This window comes from Gallus gallus, chromosome 2 (genome assembly GCF_016699485.2).
Source record: "Gallus gallus isolate bGalGal1 chromosome 2, bGalGal1.mat.broiler.GRCg7b, whole genome shotgun sequence".
In the NCBI taxonomy this organism is placed as follows: Eukaryota; Metazoa; Chordata; class Aves; order Galliformes; family Phasianidae; genus Gallus; species Gallus gallus.
Window position 1 is genome coordinate 58844636 of NC_052533.1, and position 27119 is coordinate 58871754.

The 27119-nt window shown below is 37.9% G+C and overlaps 1 protein-coding gene across 2 annotated transcripts in view; it reads right to left on the reverse strand.

Annotated features, from left to right (window-relative positions):
- Nucleotides 1-27119, reverse strand: part of CDKAL1 (CDK5 regulatory subunit associated protein 1 like 1) — a 376852-nt gene that overhangs the window by 80315 nt on the left and 269418 nt on the right. For both annotated transcript variants that reach the window (XM_418914.8, XM_004939622.5), the window contains 2 exons: nucleotides 17539-17719; nucleotides 6458-6520 (listed from right to left, as the gene is read on the reverse strand). In XM_418914.8, coding sequence (XP_418914.3) covers nucleotides 6458-6520; nucleotides 17539-17719 — 244 coding nt within the window. The remainder of the gene's footprint in view (nucleotides 1-6457; nucleotides 6521-17538; nucleotides 17720-27119) is intronic.

A 27119-nucleotide genomic window follows, 5' to 3' on the forward strand; every position in this document is an offset into this window, starting at 1 on the left:
TAAACTTCAATGCAGCTAAGAGTTAAGTTAAAAAAAAAAAAAGCAGCTTTTCAGGCCATTAGATTTTCTTCACTATCATCAAGTAATGTTCAAGTATGCCATTAGCACAAGGCCACTGCACTACTCTTCCAAATAGAAATTGCTTTTCTCTTTCAGCAGTCTTCTTTGAAGCCTTACATCATATCAAGAGCACAAAACAGCTTTATGCAATCTCCTCCAAAAAGTACTTCTAAGCACAAGGAAAGGGAAAAGAGAAGAATGGATGCAGGTTACAATAAGAGTATTTCCATAAAACGTGGTTGTATCTGACATCTGAGCTACCACATGAAAACTGAAATCTGTCTTGAGGCAGGAGATAGCAAAAGGCTCTGTTTCTTTTCAGCAATAATCTAGAAAGTATTTTCATCTCACAGAAGAACATCTCAAAGCACCTGCTTTAGGAAATTCAGACTGTGGCTTATATCACAGTCTCTGCAAACTCACAGTTGCCTTATGATTTAGTATAATGCTGTTCCTCAAATAAATGGAAAGCAGTTTAAAAGGATTTTTGTTATTTTTCAGAACCATATAACCAAGTCATTACCTGAAAAATCTCAGAACAAATTTCTTTCTCTGTTGCTTAAAAGTAAGCCTGCACATTCACAACACTTCTGCTGCCCATGCCCGTCTTACAAAACATACAACTGGTACATGAGAAACAATACTGCCCTTAGGAAAAATTGCCAAGAATTCTGTTCTGGGGTACAGAGTAACTCCAGGCCTAACTCAGGCACTGTCCTGGCCTCACCCCACCTCTGTTGCCACACCATCATGGCAGTGGCTCTGCCTCACTGAGTGGTCCGACCCTGGGTGTGCCCTCATTGCTCATCAACAACCAAACATCGGTGTGATGTTAACGCTGTTTTGGATGAAACAAAGACAAATTCCTGGTACTGGTGTCTGTGAAACGTCACCTATGGTCAGCAACAAAGAAACAGAAGACAGCAAAGCCTGGGAAATAAGGAATTACCAAAGAGATAGGAGCGAAAATTACTGAAACTAGTAAATCTCATCAGCCAAATATGTTTAATACCACAACAGTGCTGAAACTTTTCAATAGCCTCTTTCAATTAGTTACTCTCATAGCAACACTTGCAACTCCACAAGCTGGCCAACATTTCCATTTGCACGTCCTCTCATGTAATCAAGTCATACCACAGTGCAGACACATCTTCAGAAGTAGCCCTCAGGATCCAGTTAACGAAGCAGTTAGAGCAGACAGTGATGCCTGCATTAAAATGTTCGCCAAGAATCAGGCATTTAGATTTGTTACTCTCAGCGAGCATCAGAAATTCAATTTTGCTTCTTTGTAAAGAATGCAGATAGGGTCCAGCTTCCCCGAACACAAAAGAAAAACAAAAGGAAGGACTTCACAAGCAGGGAAATCGGTCCCAAAAGCATCTCTTAACTTCCCACTCCTGTTTCCATGCACCATGACAAAGTTAGTTTCACTGGGTCCCAGTGCCATTGCTCTCCAGAGCAACTACAGAACCCTGCAGAAGAAAAGGATGCCCTGCAACCACAGATTTAAGGCTGCTGACACTAGGTTACTTATTTTCTGTTAGATACAGGAGCAAGACTAAGTGCACTACTGAAACAATTGCTTGAAAATAATTCTCACAGCAAATCTGTAAAGAACAGCAGCCAGTAGCACCTTACCTTTGAGGTATGCATAATCTTCATGCTAATTTTCCTTGAGCCAGTTATGATCATTTCTACATTTATCAAAGCCCAATGAATACAAGATACAGCTCCCACCCCAGCCCAAAGTGCATACGAGGTTAAGAGCTAGGAAAAAAAAAAAAAAAAAGAAAAGAAAAAAAAGAGAGAAAAAGAAAAGAGAAAGCTTTTTGTCACTTAATTGTGTGCCACAATACAATAGTTCATATAACTTGCCAATCAAGCAGGCATTGTCTGTGAAGTTCTAGCTCTAGTTTTAACATTTCTGTAACACATTAATATGGAACATTTTCAAGTGTGAAGCTTTAAGATTTTACAATTATTTGATTAGCATTGCATCTATTAGAGCTCATCTCCTGAAATAGTCATTTTTTTAAATCCTGAGCAATTTTATCAGGGAAAGAATTCTCAAAAAACTCCTTTCAAACGACGCAAACATAGACTATTTCTTATTTGGTTTGATACAGAGCATGCTATAATAGCCCACTAGCACCACATATATCACATGACCTTACTTTTTCAGAGCTCATGTCCTATTCCTGAGCAACAGATTCAGATTGCAAAAAGAAACAAATCCAGAGCTGAGTTTTAAGCACAATTCAGGGAGGATTTCTCACTGCAAAGATGGATGTGTCCTGAGGTCTATATTCCGGACTATCCTCTGAAGAGGGCAGAGCAACAGAATGAACAGCAGTTGTGCTATATTCTGCTTTCTGTATTAACATAAATTCTGTATAAACAGTGTTCTGCAGATCAGAAATTGAGGATTATCATTCTAAATATCTGGTCCAGGGCGAGACTGAATACTTCCTCATTCAACAGAAAGAAAAAAGGAAAGAGAGTCTCTGATGGTGAATTTGGATGCTTTCCATGTACTGGATCCTGAAGCTCGTATTAAGCTCCTCAAACCTGTTGTGTTGACAAAGTAACCTGCTATCAAAATAGGGCCAAGATTCACAGGGCTAACACCATTTGGAAGAATAAAATTCTTGAGGTGTGCAGTGTGGAAGCTCTCAGTATACACACAGGAAAGATCCAGTTGAAATGACTTACATATGTGCAAACAACTTTTCATTGAACGAGCTATTAGACAACAGGCCAGATAGCAGCTGAAGGTAAAAAAGAGCATTTCTCACATATAATTCTTTTTAAAATTCAACTCACTAAAATCATGGTTGGTACACTTTATGAAGGTCTCGATTGTATCTTACCTTTCTGATTGTGCTAGAGAAGCATAAACTGTACATGTTATCAGAAGAGCTGTTCTACTGATAGAGCTGTTCAGCTCTACTGAAGAGCTGTTCTAATTCCTACTAGAGGAATTAGACAGTAGCAAGAACTTGACTGTTAGGAAAGCAAGTTGATATTTCTACTCTACATAAACACAGGAAAAAGTAAGTATTTCAGAATAAGGAATGGCATTGTCTACAAATAGAATACAGTGTTATTATACATACTGAAATAAGATTGAACAGATGTCAGACATCTACCTGGAATGATTTTTAATAATCAAAATATATATCATCATTTTCAAAATAATTATTCAGCTTTAGAGAGCATATATTCTAGAAGAAAAGGGAGCTTTTCATATGTTTTATGTCAAGAGTTCAAGACATTTCACACCCATTCCAGGCTGATACTACAACAAGCTCTGTTGAAGGCACAGTATTTGGAAGACTCATAGGCACCACACTGACACCAGGTGAAATAGAACAGGACCAAATCCCCCAGGATAAGAGAATACAACTGAAAGGCAGTTTCTGAGGTTTGCTATTGTATGATTTCACCTAACCAATGACAAAGGCAACTAAACTACACATATTTATGAATTAAATATTGGAAGAGCTTAGCTACTCTTCCTCTGTTACCAGCAGGGACAGATTTTCTCCCACATTTCCATGTCTTTGGCATGGAAGAACTAAACGACCCTGCCCCTTTGCTGCTTAACTGTCTCAGCTAGGCATGTGACAAGACTCCACAGAGGAAATGGAAGGAAAAGGAAATCCTTGTTTTCCCTCTTGATAGAAGACCTGGCTTTTCACCTGGGAATGCACAACCACAGACCTTTAAAATGTCTTTTACGATACAGTAACTTGCACTATAAAGGCAAATGTATACTGAAGAAGAAATTCAAGAAATAGCTGCTATCTCTATCAGTCTTCTGACCAAGCATGAAGTAAGGTACGTAAGGTTAGTGTACTCACTCCATCAAAACATCATTTTCTGCTTTAGTGAGTGAAGCATGGACTTGGAAGAATGGACTTTTTTCTGACTAGTTTTTCTCTTTCCTATGTGATACCCCATCACAAAAGCATGCAGTTCTATCAACGCTTGGTAGACTGTTCTGTTCCAATAATTTTATTTCATCTGTTTTAACTACTATAACGAAGCCATAACTTATCCTTAAGTTTATCCCTTTTCTACTCCAGAACGGGACTCAGAGAAAAGGCTTTTAATCAACCAAGAAAAATGTTAGTCAGTAATGCAAGTAATTCACATCATGATTCTGGATCACCAATACTTTCATAAAGCAACATACCCCCCTTACACTTACTGAAAATAATCTACAAAATAACAATCCCCCCAAACTCCAATCCTTTGCGTGACATTTAATCAGATAAACAGAACTTCAATAAAACAGATCTACTTGAAATATCTGTATTTTCAACTAACGGTGATTACTGTTGATGCTGATTACTGCTGCCCTTCCCTGGACTGCAACAATTGTGAAGTGGGCAACTAAAGTGAAAATGAACAAAGCAAGAAGCCTGAAATGAATCAGACCACCACAAATAGGAAGCAGTTAGCAGAAGGAAAACCTTTCCTGTCAAATAGAAAATCAGGATTTTTTTGTTTTTATGATTCCATTTGTCCTGCTTTTTTTTTTTTCTTTTGCTCTCAGATGTATATGTGGAATGAGCTTTGGAAACAGCAAAAGAAGGGAGCGTCAAAACCGCTCATCAGACAATTGTGCTATTTTTAATAATTTATTATATGTCCTAAAACAAAGATCAAAAGGGAATTATATCCAAGCATTTTTATTCAATTCCACATTACCTGATGACTAATTTGTAAAGAGTGCAAAAGTCTTCACAACTGAAGCCAAAATCATCTGAGGATACTTTGATATAATGCCACAAAGGATATGAGCAGGAAGGCAGCAGGAGTTACAAATGGCCAAGGTCCATTAAAAGTGCTAATAAAAGAATAATGGAATTTCCTTGTTCTAAGAATAACAAGTGTTTGACACAGGAGAATTTCAACACAGAGAAGAATATCAAAGCTTCTGGTTCATCAGTTGCCTCTCCTTATTAGATATTAATTTCCTTACTATTACATACAGTAAATTTTCAACCCCCCAAAAATAACAATCCCATTCAAAATCTTGACACAATAATTTCCTTTACGCTTCATGTTTATCAGTTTTCATAGGTCCTTAACGTTTGCTTTATCAGGTCTCACAATCAAAGATGATCTATAAAAAATACTTCAAAGAGATGGATTTCACTTGATATATAATTAATAAAATGGTAGAATATCTACTCTTTGACAACTTTTTCTTTTTTTTTTTGAAACTGCAAATTCTGAAATAAGTGGTAACTGTGGAACTCTCATAGCAACAGCCTATCTGATGAATTTAATCCAGTGATATATAGGGAATGTATTTATTTCTCACAGACGTTTGTATAGCTATACACACACTTTGCATGTATTCATACATACAGATAGACGTGCATACATACACTCTTCTATCTTCTTCCTGCAAATATAAAACTCAGCTCTTTTTTCCACTGCATAATTACACGTACACTTGCAAAATGGCACATGCTTTGCAAAGCAGAAGCAAAGACAGTGATGTCACACTGCTGACAAATTGTTGAAGAATCTAGTGTACTTGCCTAAAAAAAGTAAGCACACAGATGGATTCAAGATCGGACAAACTCCTTGAAAATATTTACAAGTTTTCTTAACTCTCTCTTCAAACCGCTTAATGCATTCTTTCTCATAACGTCTGCACAAAAGCATTATGACTACTGACATCACAAAAATGTTGCAATGGCTGCCTTTCAAGCTGATTTTATTGTCTCTACCTCTTGGTACTCCAGAAGCTCCTTGAAACAGCTTTAGTTCTTTTACTTCTCATTGCAAGATTCTTTGGGAAGTGATCTTGCCTTCTTACCTCTGTGATACAAGATGCAGCAAACAGTGTTTCCAGTCTTTCAGGGTTCACAGACTTTACAAACAAGGATCAAATTATAGTGACAATGACTACCTTTTCTCCCAGGCAACCAGGAGACTGTTAGCAAAATAGCATCTTCCAATGATGGCTTGCTTCAGAATCAATAGATAATTCATTAGTATCATGCATCTCTAGGCCTAATTGACACAACAGTCTAAGTATCATATTCAGGAATAACATAGCTTCTGAATAGAGAGAAAAAAAGTGAATCAGATACCACAAATGGTCACTTGGCACAATTTATTGACAATCTATAAATTATACTTCTAAGAGGTTAAAGCAAGTTACTGATTCCAGAAATCAGAAGATGCAGCTTTTCAAGCTTGGCTTGAAGAAACAAAAAAATAATTTATATGACAGCATAATTTGAGTAACATGAATGCACTAATGCCTTCAATTTTCATTTTTCTCTTATTTTTGCATAAACATAAAATAAAATTACCATAGGTGTTTGGAATTATTCTTAATAACAAATGTAGATAGCATATTTTTCCTTACCTTATGATCATATGGATTGTAGGAATGAAACAGCTGGGATAGATCCTTTGTTCTTTGTTTTTTCTGAAAAGTAATATTAAAAAATAAACTGTATTAGAAAAAGTAAAGGAAAAAGAAAGAGACTGCAGATTTAAAAAGTTGCATGTAGGTACGAATTCTATTCCCACTTCACTGATGGAACTGTAAGTATGAAGACTACTGGACGCAGATCAAGGATACTAAATATCACAGGAAACAACATATGTATTAACAATGCTAAGAACACATCCTTCACAAAAATAAATAATAATATATAGAACATCAGATGAATGTGTAAACAATTCAGATTTGTTTTAATTTCTGAACAATAAAACACAAAGTTTTAGAATATAGATGAAGTTTGAAGATCAGGCTCCAATCTTGCAAAGACTTGTCTGCTACTCTAGTGTTTACATGCACTATTGTTTTTTAGCAGATTGAATTTAAAGGAAGGAGGCTTAAGGACGAATCATATATTATTTTTCTATCTCTTTTGATGCTAATACTTTCATTGCCTTGATTGTTGAAAATTAATAGGTAGTATGCCATTAAACGCCAAGTCAAAGGGAAAGAGGTTCTGTTAAGAACAAAGTTCACAGACAAAACCTGCTTAATCCAGTTTCTACTGAAATCAGTGAAAGACCTTTCAGTGATTTCAGCAGATGTTAAACAGAAATCTCTCAGCTGCATTCTATAGAGAGGGGCATGGGAAAAGGAAAAAAAAACAACCCAACACTTCATCTTGAATACAGGGATGAGTCATGTAAGTTCAGAGTTTCATTATGTCAAAATCTATGTTAACTTTATTAATAGCTCTAGAAGCAGAGCATTCCACGCTGGAAACTGGAAAGAGGAAACAAGAACTCTTCGCTTGCAGTCTGTCCTGTTGTTTTGTTTTAGCAATCATTTCAGCGAAAGCAGTTTTCCAACTGACTGGTAGGATGTGGTCGCGTTTCCAACATGCTGTTAACTAAATAGACAGCTGCACTTTGGGAAACTACAGGACAATTTAGTAATTTCTGATTATGTATTTTATTTCCATACATTTCTAATTTCTATGAAAATATATATTTGCCTCTAGATGGCAACGAAGCCCGCCAACTAGGAGACACTGCCAGAGACAAATCTATTGACAGAGGAATTAGTAGATGTTTGGACAGAGCTGCAACCCTCTGGGACCGAATGTTAATAGCTGTGAGGGAAATGTATCCCTACAAAGACAGTCTGCAGCCTGTAATGTGGGATACGATTGAAAAAGGTATCCAGTATTTGAGGGAAATAGCCATGGTGGAAACGTTATACGACCCTAATTTTGCTCCTAATGATCCACACCAAAACCATGATCCGGAGAGAGTGAGGACAACACCTGACATATAGCAAAAACTTACAAGAGCAGCACCAGAAAGATACGCCCCCAACGCTAGTAGCAACATTCCACAGATACGAGGACCAACAGAGAAGACCCCTAGTTTTTGAATTGATTCTTACACTTCAAAACTATGAACAACATCTATCCCCAACTCATGTCTCCATTTCAGCAGCCTCAGAGTTAGCAAACAGACTGAGTGAAGTACAAGAGCAGGTGTCTCAATTGATTAATTGTGATGAACCCGTAGTAGTATCAGAAACGTCTGACAAAGATCAGGATAAACAAAGGGGCCTAATGAAAGAACTGATCAAACTAATGAAAATCCAATTAATTAAAGAAGATGGATCCCCCCTCCTCACCTGTATCATCAAAAATCTCAGCTATTGAAGGCAAATGCTTTCCTGCTCGAGTGAGAAACAACAGTAGGACTGCATCACGTATTGCCTTGTGGCATTACCTCCATGACCATGGAGAAAACATGAGGAAGTGGCATGACCAAGATACTGCTGTACTGTGAGCATGGGTGAAAGAATTACAGAACAGACCAACCACCAGTGTAGTTGCTCCAGTTACTACAGGTAATGAATAGAGGGGCCCTGCCCTCAGTCAAGGGGGGGAGAGGGATAACAGAGTTTATTGGACTGTGTGGATCCGATGGCCTGGCACATCAGAACCACAGAAACATAAGGCACTGGTGGACACTGGTGCACAGTGCACTCTAATGCCCGCATTCTCCACCAAAAATCTGTCATGGGGTTATCTAGATAAATCTGTGACCATGACAGGGGGGCAGTAGGCTCGCAGGCCCCCTGGCTTCCCGAAAAAAAAAATGGAGCAGCAGCAACAATCTAAGAAGGAGAACTTATTTTACTACTATGATGTTGGAATGCAAGATGACACGATATAATACAATCTAATTGAAAGTAAGGATAATAAATCAAATGAAATGACAGAGAGAGAGAGAGAGAGTTTCCGAAACCAAAAGCCCTACTTGGTGAAGGCGCACAGAGTTGAGGTTGACCAGTGATAATCTGTGTCTTTTTAGAACACCGAGTTCACTCAACTCAGATCTACTAATAAAAAATCCACAACAAATATAAAATATCTAAAAGTGCTTTTACCATTTTTTAGAGATTAAGAAACACACACAGAGTTTAAGCTGCTATGAAAGTAACCCCTTCAACTCTTTTAACGTAGAGTATTAATTATAAGTTTTTTAAATAGAGAAAAGGCATGGTTCCCAGCTTACCTGCAAGAGGAGAAAAGCACGAGAGCTGCATCAAAGCATGCCTCTCCACATGACAGGAAAACAAGGAGATAAGGTCCTTCTTTCTCTGCCTGTAAGGCACTATTCCAGACACTAAACTTTCTGTCTCCCTTCTAGCTTGAGCCTATTGATAAGCATCTCCCATGACTTTCCTTGATGCATCTTGACTCCTATGTCTCTCTACTCACTACTGAGTCAACACCCCCTTTATATTGATCATTAAAAATAAAGTATGTGACTCTGCAGACATTTTTTTCACGTCTCTGCTTCAATACACTGTTAAAATGTTAAATTATACAGGAGATACAACACACACTTTTTATTGTTAGCTGAAGAGGTATGTAAGAGACTGACGAAGAATAGATGAAAGTGGACTTGCAAAACTGAGTTTAATACTGTACAGCCATATATTTTAAATAAGGCCATGCTGGATGGCCCTCCTCAAGAAAAGCACAGCTATTGTAAATGAATTATTTCAAGCTTATTACTAAAATACACGTAAGTAATCAAGCACTTCTCAAAAGACAGGCAGTGTTCAACATGCAATTATAAAATAAAAAACAGAAGTCAACATCAACTAATGATATTTCTTAAAACAATATACATAGATAATGGTCAGTATCAAGAAAAAACTACTCATTACTAGAAGGATAAGGAAAAGGCTGAGATTCTCAATGCCTTCTCTTTATGTCTGACTTTAAAAGTCAGACCAGTTATCCTTGGAGTGTTCTACCCCCTGACCTGGAATTCTCAGATGGGGAGTAGAATAAACCCCCCACAATTCAGGTGGAAACATTAGATACCTGCTACTCCACCTGGACTGCCACAAGTCCCTGGGGCCAGATAGGATCCACTCATGGTACTAAGGGAGCTGGTGGAGGTGAAAGCCAAGCCACTTTCCATCATTTATCAGCATCTGTGGTCAACCAGAGAAGTCCCAGAGAAAGGTTAAAGGAGGATCCGAGGAACTACAGGCTTGTCAACCTGAACTCAGTGTTAGGGAAGGTTACAGAGCAGAGCATCTTGAGGGAGATCACATGGTAACCAGGAGATCAGGGCTAGCCATGACGTGTTCATGAAAGACCGGTCCTGCTTGACCAACCTGATCTCCTTCTATGATCAAGTGACCCACCTGGTGGAAGAGGGAAAGGCTGCTGATGTAGTCTACGTAGACTTCAGCAAAGCCTTCAATACTGTCTCCCACAGCATTCTCCTGGAGAAGCTGGTAGACTATGGCTTGGACAGATACACTCTTAGCTGGGTAAAGAACTGACTGGATAGCTTGGCCCAGAGAGTGGTGGTAAATGGAGTCTCATCCATCTGGTGAATGGTCATGAGTGGTGTTCCCCAGGGGTTGATATCAGGGCCTGTCCTGTTCAACTATCTTTATTGATGACCTGGGTGAGGGCGTTGAGTGCACCCTCAATAAGTTTGCAGATGACACCAAGTTAGCAGGAAGTGTCGATCTGCCCGGGTGTAGGATGGCCCTACAGAGGGATCTGGACAAGATGGATAGGTGGGCTGAGGCCAGTGGGATGAAATTCAACATGACCAAGTGCCAAGTCCTGCACTTTAGCCAGAGCAAGCCCAAGCAATGATACAGGCTTAGAGTAGAGGGGCTGGAAGACTGTACAGAGGAAATGGACCTGCCAGCAAGAGCAGGGAAGTGATTGTCCACCTGTACACAGCCCTGGAAAGGCTGCACCTCGAGTACTGCATTCACTTTTGGCCTCTCACTACAAGACATTGAGGCTGTGGAGCGTGTCCAGAGAAGGGCAATGAAGCTGGTGAGGGGTCTAGAGTACAGGCCTTATGAGGAGCAGCTGAGGGAGCTGGGATTGTTTAGTTTGGAGAACAGAAGGCTCAGGGGTGACCTTATCACTCTTTACAACTACTTGAAGGGAGGTTGTGGTGAGGTGGGGGTCGACCTCTTCCCCCACGTAACTAGAGGGAATGGCCTCAAGATGTGCCAGGGGAGATTCAGGTTGGACATTAGGAAATACTTCTCCAAGGGAGCGCTCGGGCACTGGAAAGGGCTGCCAGGGGAGGTGATGCAGTCACCATCCCTAGAGGTGTTCAGGAAGTGTTCAGATGTTGTACTGAGGGACACAGTTTAGTGGGAAATATTGGTGACAGGTGGACAGTTGGACTTTTCCAAGCTTGATGATATGATTCTATAATTATGTGATTATTTTCCCGGTTAGCATACATGCAAAATAACACATACCTTAATGTAAATATTATCTCTCAGTGATTTTCTGGGCCTGAGATTTTCTGAGTTCTTACTCATAACTTCCAAGATTTTAAAGGGACATTGGTCACTTGAGATTCGTATTATATGCTTAAAAGGTAATAACAGTAAAGGATCCTTTTAATCCTTTTCAGAATTATATACCAATAAAGCCAAGATTTACTGAGCTTCCTGAGGTTCTACTTTTCTTCCCTGCGCAGTGATCTGTGGCAATAATGAAACATTTTATAATAGAATGTTTTTCTATTTGTCCTATCCTAGCATAGGCTTAGGCTCTAAAGCCATAGAACATTTTTGACACAACAGCTAACCAGCATGATATTTTGCACTGACTACTTTGGAAAGATAAAACTAAATTTAAAATTTCTTCTCTACATAATACTCTGAAAATAGAGCAAAGGTAGGGGTATCCTAACAATATATTTTCGTAAAAAGAAAATACCCCACAGAACTCATGGGTTGAGATAAAATTATTTAAGACAGAAAAAAGGAAAAGAAAAATAGTTATGAGAAATGTTTACATATATATGTAGGTATATAACAAGAGATGCACAAGCAATTGCTCAGCACCTACCGACTGAGACACCAGCTCAACAATCGTCTCCCACAGCAAAATCAGATTTTCATGTCAGCACCCGGTCAAATGAACTTAAGGAATTTGTACTTGGCCTGCATCTAGCTCAAAAATAAAACTGTTCTTATATTTCTGTAAAATTCTATTCAGTAGCTTAAATCACAAAATCTATTTACAGGTAATTACCTTCCTTTGACTTCATCACCCAAAACCCCAGTTTTAGCTACATAGTGAATGATGAGCACTGGGGTAGATTTAAAGATACAGGAGTCTAAAAGAAGCAAAATATTTTTGCCATCTTTAGAATGTAGGGAATAAAAGAACTAGGCTCTCATGGATCAGTCAGCTCTTGGGAAAACATGGAGGAAAAGATGCGTAACTATTTATAAGCATCCAGAAAGGAAAAAAAAGAAAACACAGATTTCCCCCCCCCCACAATAACCAGCAGTTGTATCAATCAAAATCAATTCCATCAGAGAATAACTACTCTTTTACATAACTACTTTACAATAACTACTCTTTTACATAAGAGAAATGATGGTTAGTAAAGTCTTCTACAGTGCTTCACATCATTCTCATAAAAACTGTAAGGAAACATGGTTTAAATAAAACTACTGGAAAGCAAGCACAAAACTTGCTGGAAAAGGTTAACTTGGAATACCTCACTCAATAGTTCACTGACAAATAAAAAGGATTATATACTGATTTTTTTTCCAGTCTACCTCCCCCAGAGTAGCAAGCCATAAATAGAAGTGAGCTGCTGAGGAAGCAAGTAGTACAGAGGTCCAGACATCAAACTCTTCTACTATATACTATAAAAGAAAATATTTGTACCCACCTCTGTTTCTGAGGCAAATGATTTTTGAGATCACAGAGCAGTCTGGGTATGAAGCTAGTAACTTAGTTATTTATAGAATCATACAATCATAGAATCACCAAGGTTGGAAAAGACCCACAGGATCAGCCAGTCCAACCATCCACCCATCACCAACAGTTCTCATTAAACCATGTCCCTCAACACAATGTCCAAACATTCCTTCAACACCTCCAGGGTCGGTGACTCCACCACCTCCATGGGCAGCCCATTCCAGTGCCTGACCACTCTTTCAGAGTAGTATTTACTGACGTCCAGCCTGAACCTTCCCTGGTGCAGCTTGAAGCCATTCCCTCTCGTCATCACACGAGAGAAGAGGCCGATCTCCAGCTCACTACAACCTCCCTTCAGGTAGTTATAGAGAGAGCAATAATGTCTCCCCTGAGCCTTCTCTTCTCCAGACTGAACTATCCCAGCTCCTTCAGCTGCTCCTCATAAGGCCTGTGCTCCGGACCCCCCACCAGCTTTGTTGCCCTTCTCTGGACACACTCTAGGGCCTCAATGTCTTTCTTGCAGTGAGGGGCCCAATATATGTCTCCATATAGTAATTACAGTACTTAATAGAACTAAATGTAGTGAAAAAAATCAAAGATGATCTTCAGAGGAATTAAAGCAAAGGCCTAGCAATTGATTGCCATTAAATTTTCCTGCGGGGAGCAAGGTAATTATTTTATGATACCTATGAAGAGAGAAAAAAAAAAGATAGTGAAGAAACTGAATACATAGCCTTCTACCTGGACATCACAATACTACTTTGAAAGAAATCTAATATTTACACTAAAAACAGAAAAGCTTACCCTACTGAAAATCCATATAGAAAGGCTGGAATCCAGTCACGCTGCTGCTGAGGGCAGTATAATCATGAAGCTACAGTCACATCACTGCTCTCAAAAAAGCTGCCATCTCTGGCTTTTAGCACAGGTGAACTCAATTGCTCCTTACTATGACACCTATTTGCAAAATGGCTACTTCAATTTGTTTCCTTGTGACAGAAATCAAGCTGATCATAAGATGACAACGTCCCCTAATGCTCGCAGAAATGGTGACAGACCAAATCTCAAGGACAGAGAGAGAACTCTTCCCCTCCAAATCTCCAGAGAAATAACAGCTACCTTGAAAAATAAAGTACAGAGAAATTAGAATCAAAGCCAAAAAATATTTGAGATGCTTGAGAGAAATAGTAATTTTTTTACATTTAGAATCAAAGCAGTCAAATCCTTTGCCAAGCAGATAAATAGAAAACCCTGCTAGACTCCTCTAAATCCTGTTCCCTTACATTGCTCACTAGCATAAATAGCTGACTAGAACCTATAATCTGAAGTGTACAACTATCTGGACTATCACTTTTATGAATAAATGCAATAGGAAGGTGAAAAAACAGAGATCCTATCTACAAATACTATCTGTAGATAGAGTCAGTAATAACCTACAAAATAGCACTTTGTAGTTTACTCTTTTTAAGACTTCTTTAATTGTTTTACAGAGAGCCCATTGAAGATAATGAACATCCAGACTCATCCTCGAAACAAAGTATTTAGCAGTAAGTGGACAATATGTGGAGTAAAAACATTAAAGTTTCTAACAACACCTTGACTCATTTTTCTGACATATGACTCAGCAAATCCCTGCCACTGCTTACAGATAAAAGCCATTCTTAGCTTTGCTTAACTGGGCTCTCACTTTTCTCAAGACTGGAGAGAGCATTTATAGTAAGCATAGCCTAATTGATTGTTATGAAGCAATGAGACCATTTAGACAGATGTCTGATTCTCCACGGACACTTTTTCTCCAAGAGCAACAAGAAAAGCTTACAGCCTTAGCTGTCTTTTCTGAATTTGTGGTGGCAGACTTGTCCATCTGGATTAGTGTCATCTGCCCTTTTAGAAGATCAGTGCCTGAAAGGCTTTCAAAGATAAATCATCTCTGCGTAGGAAAGATTCCACGTAGATCTATCCATTTTATTTTCTTTTCTATTTGGTCTTACCATGAAGTCCAACTGAGATTTTTATCCAGAAAAGCAATTGTATTTACCACTTTTACCAGAACTATCCACGAAAGATTTGAAAGCACAAATGTTACTATGCTTAGTACTCCACCAGCTGTCCCTAAAATACATTCTTCCTGCAAAGACATAACTTAAAAGGACATTATAAGGCAAGTATGTTATTACTACAGCTGTGAAACTTGGGCAGAAGCATTGAAGCTGCCTTGAACCAAAATTAGAGAACTGGACTACACTGAAGTGGAACAGTTTGCATATAGCAGTAGATCTCTTCACTGTAGAAATACTGCAAAGCTGAAGTAACAGCAAATAAACCCAGACTTTAGGAAAAAATATAAGAACAATTATCAAATAATACACTCACTGGTTCAGCATCTGTGGTTAAATAATACAGATAAAATTATTTTCAAAGAATGAGATCCTACCAACAGCTTCAGTGCAGAGAACACTGTTACAAACTTCCTGTAACAGCACTAACTCACACATTTAGACTGGCGGTATAATCCACTACATAAATGTACACTCAAACACTTGCACCTAATATTTCAATATCACTTATGTGCTATTTCTTTCCCTAAGCAAAAGCAGTTGAAGAATAAAAAGAAGAAAAAAAACCAGAATGATGACACAAATAATGTTTTGTTAAAGAATTAAGTGTGCATAGCACGCATGGTGGCTTCTTCTCCTAGCAGAGCAACATACGTGATAAGTTACTGTAGGCAAGGAATAAAATGCCACTACATTTCTTCTAATGCAGGAGAGGCTGCTAGCTTCTATCTAGAGGTTTTGTAAATGTAAAGCATAAGACAGCACTTTCACAGCCTCCTTCCTTTCCCTTTCACTGGTTACTCTCCACTTTTAGAAAGACGGAAGAAGAAAGGATCTGAAGGTGTTCAAGGTCAGGTTAGATGGGGCCGTGGGCAACCTGATCCAGTGCCTCATTTAGCGGGTGGCAACCTATGGCAGTGGGGCTGGAGCTAGGTGATCTTAAAGGTCGGTTCCTTCCAACCTGAGTCATTCAGTGATTCTATGATCTCATATGATTTTTTTAAAGAACTACAGAAGAAAGTAGGAAAAAAAAGTATTAATCACAGATTTTCCATCAGCCCTGGAATAGAGGTTTCATTTTTTTTTTTTCTTGAGTGTTCTTACTCAATTTAACCCTAAGCTAGTGCTAGAAATAAGGAGAATGTGAAATTGGGTTAAAATGATATTACCACTTTTCAAGAAACCATCCTACCCACATAACAGTGAATACTCTTTTGATAAATGAGCTCTTCACACAATGTCTTCCCAGGGCACACAGTTAAACAGAAGAGGGCAAAACAACCTAAGCTCTTTGCTCCCTTTGTGACAACAGTGCACATTCAAACTAGTGGATGGAAGAATATAAATCAAATCATTTTTCAGTTTTTAAGTTACCTAACTTCCAGAAATCACATTTCTGCGTATCTTTCATTTATATGACCTTACAGAAAGCATTCTAAACTAATAAAAATAATTCAATTGTGTCAGTTTGTTACGCTAAGTATATTTCAACAACAGATGTTTATGTCTGAAAACCCAGTATTTTCTATTATGAGATTGACTACAATAAATGAGCAATCATTACTCAAGAGGTACTTCTCTGAATAATAAATTGCAGAGGCAAGATATACTCTCATTTCCTGTCTTCGGCAGCTGACATCTTTCAGAGTTCATGTTATACACTGAGAGTAAGCAGAGACTCTTTACTTTCAGACATACAAGTGGAGGAATATGAGTACAGATATGTAGGTTTGACTTTGTATTAAGTATCAGGATAAGCAAATGGGAATAAACAATTTTTACTCAAACTGACTTACATTGTTGGCCAACTTTTATTCTCATACTGATAGGAAATATAAATGTTACTTATGCCAGCAACAGCAAGATAATAATGATCTAAATTATTATACTGGCAATCTTCTACAGTTTTTTGTTTGGGGAAAAATCACAAAATTTTGCAGAGCAATAAATTCAATTAAAAAATTAATATGTTCATATATGGTTGCTGTTATTACTCACAAAAAACTATTTATAATGAATCAAAATATAGTCAATAGCCACCTGCTTTCTATAGTAAGACAGGTTTCTTCTCATGTATGATTGAAATGAAAACGTTGGGTTATTAGGAAGGGTTCCACATTTAAGCTAAAAGCAGAAAGAAAGAAAACATCTGAAAACTGAAAGACTAACTGTAAATTTCTTCAGTGGCCTTTAGCATACAGGCTGAAGGAAGACTAATTTTGTAAGTAGAGTATAAGGTGGTCTTGTGGAATTATTGTGTGCAAATTTGATATCCGACAAATGAATCACATATTACTATTGCTCTATTACTAAAACTTTTGCACAATTATTCACTACAGGTTTAAGACTGCTGGAGTCACAGAAGTCTTAAAATGGGGAAAAAAACTGTAATCAATTAGCTACCATTCTTAGCACTTACTCAATCAAAACTTGATAGCAAAGACATGACTTCAGTATAACTACTATTTTACTCTTCCTAGCAATCTAAACAATAATTAATGTATGACAAAGCACCCGGTGATCTAGCAAATCTCTAAAAGCAATTCAAGTAGTTACATAAATCTTTAATTGAAACACAGAACGGTTTTGCAGAAAATCTACATTTACAGGCATATGCTTTATGCATTTAAAAATATCTGAGTGTGCAGTGCACAGTGGAGCAAAAGAATGTGTCTTACCACCGCAGCTGGAACTTGATGCATTTTTGCAGCAGGAGTTCCTGGGCGTGGGTAAAATTGATTAATAAATAAGCTTGGAAACTTGTACTGTTCTACAAGTTTCATAGTTTCTTGAAAATCTTCATCTGTCTCTCCTGGAAAACCACAGATGATGTCTGTAGCAATTGTTATTCCAGGCACTCTGTAAAGGAAGTAGAAAGAATCACTGAATTTAGGACATATAAGTCTTACTCCTCTAAAAGCTAGCATACATAGACTTAACATTCCTCAACTTTATCTACAGAAATTGAAGCTTAAAATGATCTTTAGAGAAATTAATAAATAAATAAAACAATTGCTTGGGAATGAGAAATACATTTGGTACTCAGCAGACAGCACAAGCAGTATAGAAGACATTGCAGCAAATAATGGATCAGTATCACGACACAAGTGAAAACACTTAGAATTTCTTCATCAGAAATTCTAGGTGATGACAGATTTCTTAAAGTTTAATACTTAATCCACGAAACATGTAACTTCTGAGACTCAGCCACTAGAATTTGGAACACTGCTTTCAAAAGAGATCAGGATATCCAAAAAAGGGGACTCGCATCTCATGGAGCCTCTAAATTATGAAGAAAATGCCAATAAGGCATCTTTTAGTCACAATTTAATTTCCAACTCAGTACTCCATAAAAGCAGTCTATTCTTTGCACTAAACGGAAAACAAAATACTTTAGTTTACAGCCACTGAGCTCTCCCGTTCATCAAGTTCAACAGCCCCTAACTGTTGCACTTGGACTGAAGATGCAGAACCATTAAGCACACGGCCCAGAAAAATGAGTTCTTCAACCAAGAGATTACTGCATGGTATTTACAGAGCACTGTATGAGACCCTGGAGATATCAACGCAGTTTTCCAAATGTGATGACAGCCAGCTGGATGACCACTGTCTTATGAGAAGCTGGGAAAACTGCATTGCTTTGTGTCTCTGCCAGCTTGTTTCTAAAGTGGGAATAATGACAAACCTCTTCTGCTGAGAGACAGAAATGAATAGTGCTCCCAGTGCTCCCTACTGACATGGACAAGGCTGTGGTTCCAGAAGAGTTGGTATCTGGACAGTAATAACGACAAAGTGAAGAAAATATAATTTACTAGGAAAGGTAAGTACCCCATACAGATACTGGTAGCATCTGACTTAAAGTTGGTTTTGTTTCAAGCAGGGGGAATAGACGAGATGCTTTCTCGAGATCCCTTGCAATCTAAATACCTCTACAGTACTTAGGTGGGCTATAGCAAGGGAATAGCTGAGACCTATTCTCTTAGAGGTATCTTATTACAGTGCATCACCATAAAAAAATAACACTGTGGTTACAGTGGGCAGAGAAACTTGAATTGGCAGAGACAAAAGAATCTTCCTGCAGCAGTGGGGTTTGCTGCAACAGGAGAATCTGTTGATAAAAGACCCAGGAAAGGGGAAGAGGAGAGTATTTTTCTTAGTAATTTGATCAGGTGTAACATTAGAGGATGCAAAGTTATATTCATCCCAATGTTTTTAACGCAAACAGTATATGGTGGTAAATATCTTTTTTGACTATTTAAACTTAACAGAACGAAAGAAAATAATTTGTATATTTGTAGTGGCAATGAGTTTATACTAAAGTAGATGTCTTGGCCTCATCTCATATGTGCCAGCACATACAGTTAACTGCACAGAAATTTATTAGACAATGTCTTGTCCTTTTTGACTTCATGAATTCTCACTTAATTTTTTGACATTTCAGTTAAACACTGAATTTGAATGTCAAACCAAAAGTAAAGTACAGTTATTGGACTAACTCCTTGAAAATGTCCAGTCAGTGGGAAACAAGCTGAATATTACACAGAATAGCAAAAATTCCCAAACTATTGGTTGAACTGCTTCTATCGACAAAGGATTCTTAAGGTTGACACAGTGCAAGATAAAGGGTTCTGCAACATGATTTCGTAACAATTACAAATGTTTTGTGCAGTAACGGTAAGCTTATGGAAAAAAATTACATTACTTCATAAATCAGTATCATGTAACATCAGCTGCCATTTCTCAGAACATGCACAGAACATTCATTAGATTTGACAAAACCATTATAATGAAGTTATTTTAACCATTTTAATGACACTATCAGAGGTAGTCAAAGCATTTATTACCAATGGTAGTAGTAATACCATTCTTTATAAAGGTTTGGTTGTTTCTATAGCAACATGAATTATAAGGCCCAATCAAGCTAGATACAATAAAATATGCTCTTTTTCTCCATAACACCAGTTGTCACTCAGTTAAAAGGAAATTACATTTTAAAAATTCATAAACGGTACAAATGTCTGAACTCCATTTGGTGATAAGGTGTTAATTATCTTAGTAATTAGATTTCTTTCTGGATGGAATTATTACACTAAAAGAAAAGTTAGGGTATGAAAAGAAAGTAAGGGCCACAGTATACTCAGCAACAGCAATTAATTACAGTTCAATCCAGTACGACTGCCCAAAATACAACACTGTAATGTACATTTTTATACCACTCTTGATTATACTGTTGAAAAAGAAGTCTTCAACAAGGGGGAAAAAAGAGATATGAAATTCCACACAGAATAAAACCCAGTTACTGACAAAAATCATGCTCTTAGCCTTTCTCTAAGCACTGCATGGAAGTGAGAGGAATTAGCCTCACATGCAAAGCATAATTTCTTAGTGAAATACACAATTAAGAAAAACATACTGTAGAAAAATATAAAACACATACACACTTGAAAATTAAGGTAATCTCTGCTCTGACAGACTGAAACAAAGCAGCACAAAGTTCTTTACTGCACAGACTTAGACTCAGCACTGGTGAGGCCGCACTTCAAGTACTGTGTCCAGTTTTGGGCCTCTCACTGCGAGAAAGACATTGAGGCCCTGGAGCGCATCCAGAGAAGGGCAACAAAGCTGGTGGGGGGTCCGGAGCACAGGCCTTATGAGGAGTGGCTGAAGGAGCTGGGATAGTTCAGTCTGGAGAAGAGAATATATATCTATATATAGATATATAATATAATATAACTATATATATATATATATAATATAACTATCTGAAGGGAGGTTGTAGTGAGCTGGAGATCGGCCTCTTCTCTCGTGTGATGATGAGAGGGAATGGCTTCAAGCTGCGCCAGGGAAGGTTCAGGCTGGACATTAGGAAATACTACTTCTCTGAAAGAGTGGTCAGGCACTGCAATGGGCTGCCCATGGAGGTGGTGGAGTCACCGATCCTGGAGGTGTTGAAGGAATGTTTGGACATTGTGTTGAGGGACATGGTTTAATGAGAACTGTTGGTGATGGGTGGATGGTTGGACTGGCTGATCCTGTGGGTCTTTTCCAGCCTTGGTGATTCTATGATTGTATGATGATGTTTAAAGAATAATCCCAGATATGAGATACAATGTAAAATTACAAAAGAATAAATCTGTTGTGTCACAGTCAATCTTTTTTTTTTTTTAATGAAATACAGTTATCCTGAAGTAAACAAAAAATTCTGAACATCCCCAGAAAGCATTCTGTACCATTTACTACACAAGTACATTTACTGTAAGTCTCAAAAAATACACTCACAGCACATTTTTTCCTAGGGTAAGTAAAGAGGATCCATACCACACTGAATCAAGAATACAATTTATGTTTCATAAGAATCCGTGTATCTGTTTTTTTTTTTCCTCTATAAAAAAGCATAATGCTTTAAATTCACAGAAGGCTTGGAGCTCCTTACTTACTTGATGATGTAGATAGTCAGTCTGTTTCAGTACTATTGAGAAAAGAATACTTAAACTTTGCCAGTTCTATAAAACCCTCATAATCCTGACCAATGCCTAGAAAGAATGTGTATAGCCATTTTAACTAGCAATCACAGGTCTTACAAAAATTTTTTCTCTGAAGACATAATATTGTCTCCTTCAGCTTAGGAAAATGAAAAGTGTCCAAAGTCAATTCTCAGTTGCAACATTTTACAATACAATTATGTTATTTCAAGAAAAAAAAAACTGAATTTGTGTAATAATCAGAACTATCTATAAGATAGTACAGACCTAATGGTCAGAGTTCCTCAGTATATTTTCTGATTTTTTGTCCCTCTACATAAATAAATCCCTTTCATTAGCACAAGGAAAGTTATGTTCTACGTTCCTAAACAAGACCAGCCATACAATCACCATCATTTTGAGCAGTTCTAACTATCCAGAAATGAGCAAGGAATTCATCTTACAATAGAGTCCATTTTATAGTGGAGCTGTATGGCACAGCACACTTAGAAACAATCATAAACTAGTGCTAACAGGTCATATGCACAAAGCCTCTCAGAAAGGAAAAATGAATGTGTTTGAAATGACAGAGAAATACATCTTACACTCTACCTGAAGCCAAGCCAAGCAATCCTCCTGGATCAGAGAAAAAAAATGTGTTTTACCTCGCTGATGAGAGGCTGATGCCTGGAAGCATAGTCTATGAACACAATGTATGTTACTGCTGCCATGAGAGTTGCTTCCTCACAGCTCACAGGCATATGAGGGAGTTCCATGTAAATCCAGAAGAATAAATATGGTTCAGGCAAGCTGTGTGCTACTACAGCTCCGCAGGTCCTGAAGATCTTCTTTCTGAGGTACCTCTGTTGCACATTGTTAACCAGCAGGCAGTTCAGACTAGAATTCAGGCTAGCAATGAGCTTTCTGGTCTTTTCTACTCAGGGGACTGAGCTGCTGCTGTTAGAGAAAATAGAAACTGGACTAGCAGTAACAGAAGTACAGCAGCTACTACAGTGAGTTACCATAAGTGAATTCACCAACAGAGGAAAGTCAGAGAACTCCTAACGAAATGTGAGTTGGAAATAAAATGTGAAACAAAATCGCTGGTAGACTGATTTAGAAAATCACCTTCTCAGTTGACCACCTGAAATTCTTTTGTGTGATTGCATATTCTTTCCATTTCCCTTCCAGCACTTAACATTGAAATCCAGCCATGATGTAAAGCCACCAACTGGTTCTTAACCAAGATTCTCCAGCCCTCCCACCATAACAAAATACTGGATTGGAATAAATAGCTCTATGAATAAATTTAAAATAACACATTCTTAGAGAAAGGTGTAAGAACTGCCTGGGAAGGCAGTCTAGAGATTGCTTAATCAAAACCAAAAATGTGATGACCCCAGCAACTTCTCCATTCACAGATTAGACCCTCACGCTAAAAAAAATAAGAATGTTAGAAAGAAAAAACTGAACTCTTACACAACATCACCCCACTCTTCTCTGAATAAGAACCCTCATGCAGCATATGCCCCTGGAAGAAAACTGAAAACGAAATCCAGATAATAAATTAAAATTAAGTGATTTGAAGCTGACTGAGAGTTGGTCTTTGAAGCATATTTAAGAACTTAGCAGGCATCTCAACATGCCACATTCAGTTGGAGTTGAAGGCGGCAGCTGCATCTTCCTCAAGACCGCATGGTCTTCCAGGCCCTTTTTTCCCCATTTTCCTTTTTTTTTTTTTTTCCTCTAAAGAACCAGTCTTGTGGGATAAAGAACCAACCTTTTAGGTTTTCTGACAGGCTTGTACTGCTCACTGAGGAGTCCTATGAGCTGAAGCAGAAGGGAAACAGGGTACTCAGCTGGAAGCACTGCCTCTGTCAAAAGCTAGGAATAAGATGAAATCTCACCCTGTCCCTCCCTTGACTCTACAGAGATTAACCTGTGAATTGAGCCATGGAGAGCTCTCCACACTTTCAGAAAACCTACATCAGATCTGAGACCCTCTTACACTTTGCTCTGTCCGCCTCTTTCCATGGACTATGAATCCAGTGCAGCCCAGAGACACCTCATTTAAGCATCTGGAGCTTGGGGAATAAACCTGAATGTAATTTCTGAAGCAAAGATGTTTCCATCTTTTTAAGATTTACCCTAAATTATGCTATGGATGTATAGACTTCCAAGAAATGGATAACCACTGACAATGTTTTTCTTAGTAATCTTTCCATGTGCTTTTATAACTAGTAAAGGGTATACAAGTCCAAAACCTTTGTGTGAGAAAAGATGAGCTCTTTAAACAGTCACGTCAATTGCTCTAAACACATAACACCATCACAGAAATAATCAGAACAAATAGTAGGGGAATCAGAATATCACTTCTTTTTAAATATTTTAAAAACACTGCTATAAAATCAACCAATACAAGTAAAAATAGCAAGACGGCAGATATTTCAGCCTACAATATAATTACAACACAGTACAAAGGAACACAGAGATGGCAAGATAATGCATTGAACACGACCAGGGAGTAAGACTTCAATAAAATAAACATACATAGTATAAAAGTATATATACTATATACATATAACATAGTATATGCATACATATAGAAGTATACATAACTCTGTACATTGTATAGAATAATTTCTATTCTACTATACTGTTTCTGCTCTTCTGTATTTAGTATCAGTGACTTCAAGCATTCTTTAAGTTTGAAGCATCTTACATATGCTTCTATAAAACTGTCCTAGACTTGGCCAATTGAAAACAAATTTACCACATTTTGAATTTTGATAAAACATGTAATAAATGTATACTGGAAAAAAACTACACCACATCTACTATTGTCAAACACAATCATGTACTGAGAGGAATGGGTGAAATCGGTGGACTCACTCTAAAACAGAAACCTGCTATTATTCAGTGCAAGAGAAAAACAGAAAATCATTTAATAAAATATCATGCTTAAACTTCATTATTTTTAAACTGAGTTACAAATTAGTTATTTAGACTTTCCAATATATCACTTCTAGTAAATTTCAACCTGTTTAGGGTGTGCATACTTCTATTAAATACAATAACATGAGATTCCACCCTGGCAGGGCACCTGCTAGCATCTTTCATTCATGTACGTGTTCTACCTGCAAAGCAATTATATTATCACAAATATTTTAAAATGTTCTCTATTACTACCTAACACAATTCTAGGCTGCCTAACAAACCAGTTTTGCTTCACCTCACAGTTTGCATGCATCACAGTGAAGATATCTTTTTGTTGTTACCGTTAGTAGAAGACTATAAAGGGTTTATTTACAAGTAGACTCACTAGTCTATTTTCACGTGACAGTAAACATCAGATAACATTTATTGTTTCAAGTAAGTTATATGTTATATACATATGTATGTAAAATGAATAATCTTTAGATTTTTTCTTATTATTGCTTTCACAGCTTGGATCCATATCTGGATGATGTCTCAGACACAACAAATCAGACAAAGAAACTGTAATGCCATATTGTATTTATGGTGTGATTTTTTTCTTCTATTAAAAACACGCATACAAAACAACAACAACATCAAACAGGCAAAACAAAGCCTAGACACGACCCCAGAGCAAGACTCAACATAAGCCTGCAGACTTCCACAAAGAAGGGTATATATGCAAATACACACACAGGAGAATATTTGGGCAAACCACAGACACTGCCACATAATTCAGAGGTTCATAGTGAGATACTTCAGATTTCCAGGGTAGCAAAAACTACATAAAGCCCAGCCTTACAACTAGAGAACCATTGTGCGCACTCTGGTTTTTGTGTTCTACATTTTACAAAGCACTAAAAATGATTTCCATGGGGGGAAATGTTGCACCTGAGCTTTTTGATAAGCAGCAACTCCAAACTGATTTGCAAATGCAGCTTACAAGGTGGTTTTTAAACTGTGGAGCCATTAACAGTTTTGATGCAAGTGCATCAACGCTTGCATCCATCAGCCTCGGAAAGGCTGTACAACAGTATCTGTGATCAATACAGACTGAGAGCAAGAATGAGTATTTTATGTCACTGTTATTTACCGAGCCCACCTCATGCCCCAGAAGAGGTTGTTCTGACTGGGCTGAATGACACCATGAGACAACCAGAGACCTCACTTCCAGAAATGACCTGAGAAGGTTCTGGTAGGGAGGATCCCACGTGAGGTGGAATTCGGTCTGTCCTTAGTGCTGGGGAATACAGACCTGGATAAAACATATTTCTTAACTGACATGGGTCGCTGGCTGAGGATGAAGGAGCACTCCCAGGTTTACTCTCTTTAAACAATTATAGTGAGGGCTGCTAGTGTACCTATTAGATGCAGTTAAAATATTTCATATGAAGTACAGAATCATAGAATCACCAAGGCTGGAAAAGACCCACAGGATCAGCCAGTCCAACCATCCACCCGTCACCAACAGTTCTCATTAAACCATGTCCCGTAAACACAACATCCAAATGTTCCTTGAACACCTCCAGGGTCGGTGACTCCACCACCTCTCTGGGCAGCCCATTCCAGTGCCTGACCACCCTTTCAGAGAAGTATTTCCTAATGTATAGCCTGAACCTCCCCTGGAGCAGCTTGAAACCATTCCCTCTAGTCCTATCACTAGTCACACTAGAGAGACTGTACTGTAATATTTCCCATTATCAATTTTTTCACAAAAAAAAAACCTCACCAACAAACAAAACAAAAATAAACCAAAACCCACATCATAGATAAGAGTTGAACTAACTTCATCCAGCTATGGGTATTTTACCCTTCCCATAAGATGAAACATTTTACATAACTCCATTACAGATTTACAACCTCAGATCATTATTATTTTATGATATAAAAAAAACAAAACAACCCACAACGTAAGACAAAAAGCTCAACATCCTTAAAGTTCATTTCCATTCAAACTCTAATAAATACCATCTGCTGTGTACTTTAGGGATATAATACCCGTCAAAAACTCAGCCGTATTATGAGAACCGGCACCAAGTTGATCTGAAATGCATATTTGAACAGATGTGTTTAAATTACATCTCTCCATCTATCCACATGCATAAATTCAGAATAAGCATGTGTTGATTTAAAATGCGTAAAAAAGGGATTTGGAGATGAATCGAAAGTGAACAGCATCTCAATGGATCAAGGCTCACATTACTAAAGGTCATTACTAAAAATAAAGTTTGAATTTACCAAGGGTTGCACCAGGGACCTGTTTTGGGGAATGCACTTAATGCTCGCTGCACTAACTTTCTATGACCCTTCACTGTTTAACATTAGAGCTGTCAGGCATAGCCAGAAATAATAGGATCTCAGTCATGACTAGCTGAGAACATTATAAATTTTTTTCTCTGTCTGACACAATGCTTATCACCAATACTGAATGTCTTGGGCTCTGAGGACTCATCCATGTCTCCTTCAGTGACAGTCATTTAGCTCTTCACTCTGACAAAGAAATCAGGCATATAAACCAAAATGATTAACATGCCTTTTTGGCATGATTAAATTCACAAAAAAAAAAAAAACAAAAAAAAACCCTGCAAGCTGTGCTCCATTAACAAACGCTAATTAAAGAAGAAAAATCCTTCTGAACTCTTTTTCTCCCCACTACAATCTACTATCTACTAATGGTTATGGGACTTTGAAGATAAGGTAGATCAGATCAAAGGTTCACCTAAGCCCAGGCATCTGCTAATAGCAGCAACTGAAGCCCAGGGAAGCGTGAAGTGTGCAAGATATATGGTCCCCCAGAATCCCTTCCTCCTTCCAACACTGGG